Genomic DNA, 13086 nt, shown 5'->3' with positions numbered 1-13086 from the left:
TAAAAAATTTAAAATATATATATACATTTGGTCTCAGCTCCATTTCTGGCACGGAGCTCCTAAAACTTTGAATTTCCTAAGTGATGAGAGCCATAAAGATGTCTTTTCTAGGTTAATGAGGTGACTTTGGGAAAGTACCTATGGTGAGGGGCTGTTTGCCAGGAGGACAAGCCATGTGATTACAGAATCAGAGTTTTAGTTCCCACCCCCGACCTCCTAAGATGGGAGAGGGACTGGAGATGGCCATGGCCATCACCAATGGCCATGATTTAATTAATTGTGTCTCTATCATGAAGCTTCCATGAAACCCAAAAGGATGGTTCGGAGAGTTTTCAGGTTGGTGAACACATGGAGACTGGTCGAGTGGCATACCTGGAGAAGTCATGGAAACTCCACACCCTTTCCCCATACCTTGCCCTTTGCATTTCTTCCATCTGGCATCATCCCTCCCCTGAGGCAGCAGAGCTAATGAGGGAAATACTCAAGAGGCTCCCATAAACTTAAGCATGCACAAGCTTGCCTACTAAATCCATTATGTGACCACCTAAGGTCAGACCTGAGGTGAGCATGAGGATTCTTGGTAGAGAATTTCTAAAAGTAATTATCACTGAACCACGATCTTAATACTCAAAGACTGATCCACAGAGCTGGACTGATAACATCAGTATCAACTGGGAAACAGTTACAATTACAGGATCTCTGAACCTCACCCACATTCTGCCAAATCAGATCTGAATTTGAACAGGATCCCCAAGTGATTCAAACACATGTTAATGTTGCAGAAGTTCTGGTCTAGAATAGTGTTTTTCAATCTCTCCACCTTTGATTTTGTGCTAGATACTTCTTTATGGTGGGGGCCATCTTGTGCATTCTAGGTATGGGGCAGTATCCCTGGCCGCAACCCACTAGGTGCCGATAGCATATACCTAGTTATGACAACTAGAGATTTCTCCATAATTGTCAAGTGTCGTCTGGAGGCAAAATCATCCCTGGTTGAGACCTAGGGCATGAAAACTGGAAATATCTTGGTGGAGCGCCAAACTCATCCCTCCCTCAGTTCATAACTCAGGTTAGCTCATTCCAAACTTCTGAGCCCCACCTTTGCAAGTGTAGATTAAGGTTCATTATAGTGCAGACCTTACAGAGTGGACTCTTGCAAAAATGAAATAAAACAATCCATATAGGATCCAGCTCAGTGTATGGTACATAAAAAGATCCATATACCTTATAATTAACAAATTTTTGAAAATTGAGCACTAAATGGCAGCTCTGAATTTGTGTTATCAGCATGAATTGCCTGATTGATTAGTGAAAATTATCACAAAGACAAGGGCACAGTACCAACATGTTTATGGGAAAGTAACCTACCCATCTCTCATGTTGAAGAAGGGAACAGCAATTTCCTAGAGATATCAGGATAGAGATATCCTAGAGATATCTTCTCTACCATAAGATAGAACTTTGGAGGTCCACAAGACCTGGTTAAGCAGGTTCCTCAGTCTTAGATTTGGAGAAAACATTAAATCAAAATTGGGATATAATGCATGGAGGTTAGAGCTCTGGAAGGCAGGCAAGATCATGGAGAACTGGATTCACCTGACTTCTAATCTGGTCTCCTGGGAATAGAGAATTGGCAGGAAAAAACTTCCTTTCTGTCCAGACCCATGGGGAAGTAATCTGCTCATAGGTGGGATTAACAATGGAAACAGTGCCTAATGAGCAGACACAGGGAGCTATAAATATCTCCTCCACTGCAATCCCTTACTGTGGTGCATCCTTGTGCAGGAAAGGACATGGTTGTTGCTTTTGATTCATGCTTCACTCCTTCCTGCTGTCCTGTCTGGGAACAGAGCTTCGATCTCCAGCATCAACCATCCAGGGACTAATTGGGACCTCCACTCAGAGACTTTCATCTTATAGACCCCACCAAGGTGAGTCTCAGAACTCAGCAAGTATTTAAGGAAAGGATCAGAGAAAGTGGAACCTGAGAATCTTTACCTGAGGTCACCTGAGAGCCCAACCAGCCTATCCCAGAGCCAAGAGATTACATGTTTGTTTGCTGGGTTGACTACTAAGTTTAAAAATAATTTACTTAATATATTTTAAAAACAAGTGTTTGTGGGACTCACCTTATAGGGACCATTGTTGATGATACACGGTTGGAATGGAAGTCCAGTTGGATGAGACAGAGGAAGGAATGAGGGGCATAAAGTGGCTCCAGTGAAATTAGAGGGGGGTGAGCAGTGGAGGTAGAGCATTTTTTAAAAATTTTCAGATGGGGTACATTTAGCTTGGTCTGTATTTATTAGAAGGATTCAAACCCATGGAGGTAAATACTACCTAGTGATGGCAGTTTTTGAGACATACATTTCACAGTATTATCTCTCCCATTGCTACTCACTGGGGAAAAACAATGTACCTAATATGCATGAAGGGATATGCCAAGGAGTATCACTTTGCAACTATTTTATTACCAAGGAGGCTGAATATATTTTTGACTTTGTTAGCCATTTACTTCAGATATGCAAATTGTATTTGCAAGCATGTTGCTTTTATGTACTGGGATCTGTGTGGTTTTACTGTGTTTTAATTGCATTCTTTCAAGAAAAGAATGATAATTTTTTCACCAGGTTTGCTGTTTGCCACTTAATCCTTGTATTGTGTAGAGATTTATTTATGGGATGGAGGGAGAGCCTACATGTTTTGTGTGGTAAAGTCTATCAGTTGGTCACATGGTGTTCCCCTCATTGCTTTAAAACACTGAAACTCTTCTGCATCCTTAGTAGTAAGAATTGCTTTTTACACATATAACCATCTCATTACACATCTAATTGTTCTTATTTCTACCATTTCATATTCTGGAATTAGATCTGTTTTTTAAAATAACAATCGCCTCCTGTCTTTATGTGAAATATGTTCTTTTGTATTCAACCAAAGATCCCCCTGCATCTTTTTCATAAGCATGGTTGAGTCCATTTAGGCTACACAAAATAAAATTATAACTTTAGCTACTGCTTCCTGTACTGCGTATTAAAAAGAAGTTTTCCTATTCTTTTATTTCCAAGCTTTTATTTTTTTTAAGATTTTATTTATTTATTTGACAGAGAGAGAGAGCACAAGCAGGGAGAGTGGCAGAGGGAGAGGGAAAAGCAGACTCCCCACTGAGCAGGGAGCCAGAGGCTGGGCTCAATCCCAGGACCCTGAGATCATGACCTGAGTTGAAGACAAACGCTTGACCGACTGAACCACACAGGTACCCTTGTTTCCAAGCTTTAATCATTTCATCCTGAATTAGCAACCCATGTTGATGTTAAGTTTGATATTGTATACCTTTTCTTTAAGATGTTGGTATACAATTATTGTCTAGTTTTGTTGAAAACAGTTATTTGAATCCACCATATATAACATGATTTTATTTTCCCTACCATTTTTTCTTTTTTTTTTTTTTAAGACTTTATTTATTTACTTGACGGAGAGAGAGAGAGAGACAGCGAGAGAGGGACCACAAGCAGGGGGAGTGGGAGAGGGAGGAGCCCCCACCCCGATGTGGGGCTTGATCCTAGGACCCTGGGATCATGACCTGAGCCAAAGGCAGACGCCTAACGACTGAGCCACCCAGGGGCCCCTGCCATTTTTTCTATTTACTGAATTTTCATTTTTTAAAAACTTGTTTCTATACAAATGCAGACCTTTGTCAACAGAAAGATGTGAACAAACCAAGTGAGGCCCTGCTCCTTTGGATCATAGGTTTTAATGAAGAACAGGGAACTAAGTGTTTGTATGATGTTGGGTCTTCAAGGATAAATCATATACAGAAAGTGGGTAGATTATCATGGAACATGCCAGATTTTAGAGAGTATGGTCTGGGAAGATTTCTGCAATGCAGACAAGGAACAGAGAAGCAGGACTGGTGTGTACCCATTGGATTTTGTGTCAAACAAAGATCCAACCCCAAAGCCTGAGATAACAAAGGTATAAATATCACCAAGGAAAGTAAGAAAAGCCAACCACATCCATAACTGGGCCAAATAAAAGCAAGTATGGTCAAATAAACAGGGAATAAAGATAGGAATAACAATTAGATCATGGGCTTGAGGTGGACCCCATGATGAGGCCGGCAGGGCGGTCAGCATGGGCTCCCTGGAGTCTGACGTAAGTCAGCACCCACTCTGACTGCCTTTTCTCTCTGCAACCTGGTCTTCTGATGGACTTTCATTCATACCATTTTTCCCACATTAGCAGCCACCAGCCTTCTATTAAAATCATTTTTTTTCCTTTACTGCAGTGGATTCCAATTTTTTTTTACTGTCACATTAAGCATGACTTTTACATTATGATCAAGCATGTGTGCAATTGGAAACACAAATCCACATGCATGTACACACACACCCAAGCAGGACTGAACAAAGAGAATAATAATTCAAATATTATCAGGAAGGAACTATGCTCAGCTTTTTACATATATGAAATAAATCTTTTGACCACCTTAGGAGGATGGATACGACTATCCCCACTATTCTGGTGAGAATATAATTTTAGAATGAATTGGTTGTCTTCCCAAATTCAAACAGCTACTGTGTGGTAGATCCAAGATTAAACTCATACACTGATTCCAAAATTTTGCATTTAATATAATTTAGAAAAGGGTTTTATCATTTCTTCTTGATAAACCTCTGCTATTTTTGTCCACTGTGTATTTCCTTTGGTCAATTGTGGATTCACTCCTTATTTCTAGTGGATGTTCATACATTATGGTGTCTTGACAGCATAAATATATCATTCTTTTCTCTTTTGGAGAAATTGGTTTTTGCTGCTTTATTATTCTGGGCATCAAGGGGCTATACCTAGGGTTAGAATGCAGCCAGAACCAGGGAAACTTTCTCATCCTCATGATCTCTGAGGGACCACCTGGGCTTATTAGACCTTTATCTTCCTTCTTCCTTTTTTCTGTCTCCATTTAGTTTGTTATACTTCTCAAAATACAGGACAAATGGTAATATTAAAATAGAGCACCAAATTACATGTTCATGGCTGTCTTACCAACTGGAATTTGGGTACTTTTCCATATTCATTAGGGTAATGATAATTTGATGTTGAGAGCTTAACTAGCACATTTCTTTCCTAACTATTGTAGCTGGAGGTGAGAAGAGCCTGGTAGTCCCATGGCCTCAGGATTATGTAGTGTGCCAATATGGGACCCTTAAAATATAGACTCCCTTAAAATACAGACTCCAGGGTGTTAACCAACACCTGGAAATAAGGAATGGTTCCATTGTTATTGACAGGATTCCTTGGAAACAAATTAATGAAGTGCAAGGAACACCATGTGAATGAAGGAATCCCTGTGTCCTGAAGTCTCAGCTGCAGCAGGGAGGCCACTCCACTCCTCAACATTCCCTGACACCACTTCTCATCACTCTCCCTCTTGTTCTTTTCTGAACTATACTGGCTCCATTTTGAGTCCTGGATATCCATTCAAAATAAGTGCCTTCCTCCAGGCCTTTGCACTAGCTCTTTCTCCTACAGGGCACACACATCCACAGATGAACTTGTGTCTCCTGTGCAGATTTCCCTAAGATCTCTCTTCCAATGTCACATTGTTTTACATTTTCCTGAACTCCCGGTAAAGATAACACCCTATCCACTTGGTTTTATGCCTGCTTTTATTCCCACATGTCATTGTAATTATAGCATTTCTGCCATGTTACTAATGCCTACACGTATTAAAATTAATCTTTTTTTCCCCTAATTTCTAGTCATCAAACCACCACATGGGACCAGGCAATGATACCCAAATTTCGGGATTTCTTCTTCTGGGATTATCAAACAAACCAGAAATGCAGCTCCCCATATTTGGGTTTTTTCTCTCCATGTACCTAATCACTGTGTTTGGAAACCTGCTCATCATCGTGGCTGTCAGCACAGACTCCAATCTCCACATACCCATGTACTTCTTCCTCGCCAGCCTGTCCTTTGTAGACATCTGTTTCACCTCTACCATCATCCCAAAGATGCTGGTGAATATACAGACACAGAACAAAGTTATAACCTATACAGGATGTATTAGCCAGATCTGCTTTTCCTTACTCTTTGCAGGCTGGGACGACTTTCTCCTGGCTGTGATGGCCTATGACCGGTTCGTGGCCATCTGCCACCCCCTTCACTACACTGTCATCATGAACCCCTGGCTCTGTGGACTGCTGGTTCTGGTGTCCTGGATTATGAGTGTCCTGAATTCCTTATTACAGAGCTTAATGTTGTTGCAGCTTTCCTTCTGTTCAGCTGTGGAAATCCCCCACTTTTTTTGTGAACTCCATCAGATGACCCAACTTGCCTGTTCTGATACCTTTCTTAATGACACAGTGATATATGTTTCAACTGTGCTGCTGGCTGGTGGTCCCCTCGCTGGGATCCTTTATTCCTACTCTAAGATTATTTCCTCCATAAGTAGAATCTCATCAGCTCAGGGCAAGTATAAAGCATTTTCCACTTGTGCATCTCACCTCTCAGTTGTCTCCTTATTTTATTGTACAGTCCTGGGAGTGTACCTTAGCACTGCAGCTACCCAGAGCTCTCAAGCAAGTACAGTAGCCTCAGTGATGTACACGGTGGTCACACCCATGCTGAACCCCTTCATCTACAGCCTGAGGAACAGAGACATAAAGGAGGCTCTAATAAGATTCTTCAGGAGGGCAACTATAAAAGGGACAATTGTCCTGGTAGTGAAGAAGTGCCTTGATTGTAGGGCTCAAAGTCATGATTTCTGACCTTTGTGAAATAGAATTTGCTCCTATGTATTTCCAGAAATCTCAATTTCTTAGAATCCAACTTCTTTATATAACTTCAGAATACTCAATTTACTAAGCTTCCTGATCTGATAAACATACAGTTTTTTCCTTGGTCCATTTTCATATGTTCCTGCAGTTTCTCCCAACCTTGGATCAGGAATATTTGGAATGTTCCATATCTTTTATGAGGACACTTTGATTTCTTAAAAATTACTTCTAATGACATATACCATGCTAAGTAAAACTTCCCTGGACATCCTAATGGAATAACCATGAGTTGTATTACTCACATGGATAAAACTGCACTTTGGTATCTAACACTTTTTATATAATTTCATCATAGAAGAAAATATGAAATCACAGTTTTCACATTGAGTCTGTTGTCATTTCTTTTTACTCCTTAACTGCTCTTCTGAATGACATAGACTTTATCCTCGTCCCCTTTAAGCCTAAGCCTATTGATAGTGATGCTATAGGCTAAGAATGCCTGAGACACTCACCTGAGCTCAAGATACTTGTTACTCAGACCTGAGTCAATGTTACGGGTGAACTGTTTCTTTTCATTATTATTATAGTTGTTGATGATGTTGTTAAAATATAATTGACATCGGGTTGCATTAATTTTAGGTTTACAATAGAATGATTCAATATTGTATATATTGCAAAGTGAGCAGAGTAAGTTCCATTACCACCCATATACAATTACAAACTTTCCTTCAGGATGGCAATTGTCAAGATCCCCTCTCCCGGCTAGTTTTAAATTTAGAATACAGTTTCTTAGTTAGAGTCACTATGCTGGACATGACATCCCTGACTTACTCATTTTGTAACTGGAAATTTGCACCTTTTCACAATTTCACCCATTTCTTTTTTTTTTAAATTTTATTATGTTATGTTAGTCACCATACAATACATCAGTAGTTTTTGATGTGGTGATCCACGATCCATTGTTTTCATATAACACCCAGTGCTCCATGCACTACGTGCCCTTCTTAATACCCATCACTGGGCTAACCAATCCCCCCTCCCCCCCTCCCCTCTAAAACCCTGTTTGTTTCTCAGAGTCCATAGTCTCTCATGGTTCATCTCTCCCTCCAATTCCCGCCCCCCATTTTTCCCTTCCTCCTCCTAATGACTCCATGCTATTCTTTATGTTCCACAAATAAGTGAAACCATATGATAATTGACTTTCTCTGTTTGACTTATTTCACTTAGCATAATCTCCTCCAATCCCATCCATACTGATGTAAAAGTTGGGTGTTCATCCTTTCTGATGGCTGAGTAATATTCCATTGTATATATGGACCACATCTTCTTTATCCATTCATCTGTTGAAGGGCATCTCGGCTCTTTCCACAGTTTGGCTATTGCAGACATTGCTGCTATGAACATTGGGGTGCATAGGGCCCTTCTTTTCACTACATCTGTGTCTTTGGGGTAAATACCCAGGAGTGCAATTGCTGGGTCATAGGGTAGCTCTATTTTTAAATTTTTGAGGAACCTCCACACTGTTTTCCAAAGTGGCTGTACCAACTTGCATTCCCACCAACAGTCTAAGAGGGTTCCCCTTTCTCCACAACATCTCCAACATTTGTTGTTTCTTGCCTTGTCCATTTTTGCCATTCTAACTGGTGTAAGGTGGTATCTCAATGTGGTTTTGATTTGAATTTCCCTGATGGCTAATGATGATGAACATTTTTTCATGTGTCTGTTAGCCATTTGTATGTCTTCTTCAGAAAAGTGTCTTTTCATATCTTCGGTCCACTTTTTGACTTGATTATTTGTTTTTTGAGTGTTGAGTTTGAGAAGTTCTTTATAGATCTTGGATACCAGTCCTTTATCTGTAGTGACATTTGCAAATATCTTCTCCCATTCTGTGGGTTGCCTCTTTGTTTTGTTGACTGTTTCCTTTGCTGTGCAGAAGCTTTTTATCTTGATGAAGTCCCAAAAGTTCATTTTTGCTTTTGTTTCACTAGCTTTTGGAGATGTATCTTGAAAGAAGTTGCTGTGGCCGATGTCAAAGAGGATACTGCCTATGTTCTCTGCTAGGATTTTGATGGATTCCTGTCTCACATTGAGGTCTTTCATCCACTTTGAGTTTATCTTTGTGAATGGTGTTAGAGAATGGTCGAGTTTCATTCTTCTGCATGTGGCTGTCCAATTTTCCCAGTACTATTTATTGAAGAGACTGTCTTTTTTCCATTGCATGTTTTTTTTGCTTTGTCAAATTTATTCTATGTATAAGTGGGATCATATGGTATTTGTCTCTCTGCCTGACTTATTTCACTGAGCACAATGCCTTCAGGGTCCATCCATGCTCTCACAAATGCCAATATCTCATTCATTTTATGGCTAAATTATATATATATAAATTTTGTATATATATAAATATTATATATGGAATTATATAATATATAAATATGTGTTTAATATATATAATTATATATATAGCACAATATTTTTAATTTTATTTTAATTCCAGTATAGTTAACATAGAGTGTTACATTAGCTTCAGGCATACAATGTAGTGTATATTATATATTATATAAATATTAAATGTGGAATTATATATTTAATTATATATATAGCACATTTTTATAAATTTTATTTTAATTCCAGTATAGTTAACATAGAGTGTTACATTAGCTTCAGGCATACTTTCATACATCACCCAGTGCCTCACACTTCCTTTATCCTTTCATCTACTGATGAACATCTAGGTTGTTTCCATGTCTTGGCTATTGTAATTATGCTGCCATGAAATGTAGGTGTGCATATCTTTTTGAATTTCAGTTTTGTTTTCTTCAGATAAATGCTCAGAAGTTGAATTGCTGGATCATATAGTATTTCAAATTTTAACTTTTCAAGGAACCTCCATACTGTTTTCCACAGTGGCTGCCCCAATTTGCATCCCTACCAACAGTGCACAGGGTTCCCTTTTCTCCACATCCTCACCAACACTTGTTGTTCCTTGTCTTTTTGATACTGACCATTCCAAGAGGCTTGAGGTGATATCTCATTGTGGTTCTGATTTGCATTTCCCTGGTGAGTAGCAATGTGAGCATCTTTTCATGAATCGGTTGGCCATCTGTGTGTGTTCATTGGAAAAATGTCTATTCTGACCCTCTGTCCATTGTTCAATCATATTGTTTGTTTGTTTGTTGATATTGAGTTGTGTGAGTTTTTTATATACTTGGGATGTTTACCCCTTATCAGGTATATGACTATCAAATATTGTCTGCCATTCAGGAGGGTGCTTTCTCATTTCATTGATGGTTTCCTTTGCCATGCAAAAGTTTTAGTTTGAAGTAGACATTTTTTTCCCTTAGCTTTTGTTCCCTTGCTTTTGGTGTCAAATCCTAAAAATCATTGCCAAGACCAATGTTTTCTTCTAGGAGTTTTATGGCTTCAGGTCTTACATTCAATTCTTTAATCCATTTCAAGTTAATTTTTGCCTATGGTGTAAGATAGTGGTCCAGTTGCATTTTTTTGTAGTGGCTGTCCAGTTTACCCAACAGCATTTATTGAAGAGACTGTTCTTATAGATTCTTATAGATTTTTGTCTCCTTTGTCATAAACTAATTAACCACTTACCTGTGGGTTTATTTCCAGACTCTATTCTGTTCCATTGACCTGTGGGCTTTTTTTGCCAATATCATGCTGTTTGGGTTACCATACCTTTATAATATAGTTTGAAATCAGGGAGGATGATGCCTCCAGTTTTGCTCTTCTTTCTCATGATTGCTTTGGCTATCTTTGTGATTCCATAAAAATTGAAGGAGTGTTTGTTCTATTTCTGTAAAATATGCCATTGGAATTTTGACAGGGATTACACTGAATCGCAGATTTCTTTGGATAGTATGGACATTTTAACAGTATTAATGCTTCCAATCAATGAACATGGAATATCTTTCCATTTCTTTGTGTCTTCTTCAATTTCTTTCATCAATGTCTTACAGTTTTCAGGGTATGGGTATTTCACCTCCTTGTTTAAATTTACTCTTAGGCATTTTATTCTTGTTGATGCCGTTGTAAATGGGATATTTTTTATTTCTCTCTGATAGTTTCTTATTAATGTATAGAGTTGCAACCAATTATTATATATTAACTTTATATCCTGCTGAATTCATTGATTAGTTATAACAGATTTTTTCTTTTAAATAATTCATTGAATTACAATGGCATACAAGAAACTAATTTAAAATGTAAATTTTTTCTGAATTCAAGTAATCATACAAAAATTAAGAATACATCTGCATTAGTCCATTTATACATAATTCAAGATAGTACACAAAAGCTTGAAAGATTTGTTATATAGTTGTAAAAAATGTAATCAACCTGAAAAACCTGTTTCTTTATTTCTAATGGCAATGTGGGATAATAAACCTAATTCAAGTGGATGTTATTAGGAATAAATACAGTGTTCTGAATTATTTACTGAATCCAAGAAGTCTTTCATGGGTAAGGAGCATATGCACAGATATGTATGTGTGCATTTGTGTATTACTTCCTACAAATACACTCTTACACATGTATGTACAGCACAGACTCAATAATCCTATCTTTATGTTGAAAGGAAATCTGAAAGAAATTTGGAGAGGATAGAAATCAAAAGAGTGAATGTTTGAACTAGCATGAAATTAAAAGAATATAGATATTTAGAATGGGAAAACTTAATTTTAGTAGTGAATTCCTTTTTTTAATCTCAAAGTACAAAAGGCTCAAAGTCAGAATTTATATTAAAAGAAAAGAATCTATATTTAAATGTAAAGTCACAGAGCACTTGGCTGGCTCTGTCAGTGGAGCAAGGAACTCCTTTTTCTTTAAAGATTTTATTTTTAAGTGATCTCTACAGTAATGTGGGGCTCAAATACACAATCCTGAGTTCAAGAGTCACCCGCTCCACCAACTGAGCCAGCCAGGAAGCCAGAGGATGTAACTCTTGATCTTGGGTTCATGAGTTCAAGCCCTATGGTGGGCATAGAGATTACTTTAAAAATAAATAAAAGTGGCACTTTGGTGGCTCAGTCAGTTTAGGTTCCGACTCTTGATTTTGGCTCAGAGCATGGATTCAAACGCCATGTCAGCTCCATGTTCAGTGGGGAGTCTGCTAAGGATCCTCTCTCCCTTTCCCTCTGTCCTTCCCCTCCTCCCTGGCTCACCCAGGAGTGCACTTTCTCTCTCTCTCTCTCTCTCTCTCCAAAATAAATAAATAAATCTTTAATAAATAAGTAAAGTAAGTCACATTTATATTTTAGCAATGGGGAATTCACCTTTTCCATTCCATTTCAACAATGGAGCAAAAGCTCCAAATTGACATTATTCTTTTTTTTCTTCCAGTTAAGGTTGGATTTTAACACAAAATGCCCTTACTCCCCAAAACCATAAGATACCTAGGAATAAATATAACCAAAGAGGCAAAGGATCTGTACTCAGAAAACTATAAAATACTCATGAAAGATTGTATGGAACCAGAAAAGACCCCGCATAGCCAGAGGAATGTTGAAAAAGAAAAGCAAAATTAGTGGCATCACAATTCCGGACTTCAAGCTCTATTACAAAGCTGTCATCATCAAGACAGCATGGTACTGGCACAAAAACAGACACATCAATCAATGGAACAGAATAGAGAGCCCAGAAATGGACCCTCAACTCTATGGTCAACTCATCTTCAACAAAGCAGGAAAGAATGTCCAATGGAACAAAGACAGTCTCTTCAACAAATGGTGTTGGGAAAGTTGGACAGCCACATGCAGAAGAATGAAACTGGACCATTTCCTAACACCACACACAAAAATAGACTCCAAATAGTTGAAAGACCTCAATGTGAGACAGGAGTCCATCAAAATCCTAAAGGAGAACACAGGCAGCAACCTCTTTGACCTCAGCTGCAGCAGCTTCTTCCTAGAAACATCACCAAAGGCAAGGGAAGCAAGGGCAAAAATGAACTGTTGGAACCTCATTAAGATAAAAAGCTTTTTCACAGCAAAAGAAACAGTCAACAAAACCAAAAGACAACCGACAGAATGGGAGAAGATATTTGCAAATGACATATCAGATAAAGGGCTAGTATCCAAAATCTATAAAGAACTTCTTAAACTCAACACCCGAAGAACAAATGATCCAATCCAGAAATGGGTAGAAGACATGAACAGACATTTTTCCAAAGAAGACATCCAAATGGCCAACAGACACATGAAAAAGTGCTCAACATCGCTCGGATTCAGGGAAATCCAAATCAAAACCTCAATGAGATACCACCTCACACCAGTCAGAATGGCTAAAATTAACAAGTCAG

General features: G+C 38.5%; 1 protein-coding gene across 1 annotated transcript; it reads left to right on the top strand.

The window, feature by feature from the left end:
* Positions 1–5771: 5771 nt before the first annotated feature.
* Positions 5772–11672, top strand: LOC118006029 (olfactory receptor 7A5-like). Its single transcript, XM_034998573.1, has 2 exons — positions 5772–6679; positions 11642–11672. The coding sequence occupies exons 1-2, from the start codon at positions 5772–5774 to the stop codon at positions 11670–11672; spliced, it is 939 nt and encodes a 312-aa protein (XP_034854464.1).
* The last annotated feature ends 1414 nt before the right edge of the window (positions 11673–13086 follow it).

Source organism: Mirounga leonina, unplaced genomic scaffold, assembly GCF_011800145.1.
Source record: "Mirounga leonina isolate KUSES-001 unplaced genomic scaffold, KU_Mleo_1.0 Mir_94, whole genome shotgun sequence".
Lineage (NCBI taxonomy): Eukaryota > Metazoa > Chordata > Mammalia > Carnivora > Phocidae > Mirounga > Mirounga leonina.
This window is presented reverse-complemented; position numbering and strand designations above follow the sequence as displayed.

Bases quoted from the DNA above. Each gene is read 5' to 3' on its own strand.
- LOC118006029 (XM_034998573.1), top strand. From the start codon at position 5,772: ATGGGACCAGGCAATGATACCCAAATTTCGGGATTTCTTCTTCTGGGA. The intron at 6,680-11,641 runs ATTCTTCAGGAG...AGTGATCTCTAC, and splicing joins ATAAAGGAGGCTCTAATAAG to AGTAATGTGGGGCTCAAATA.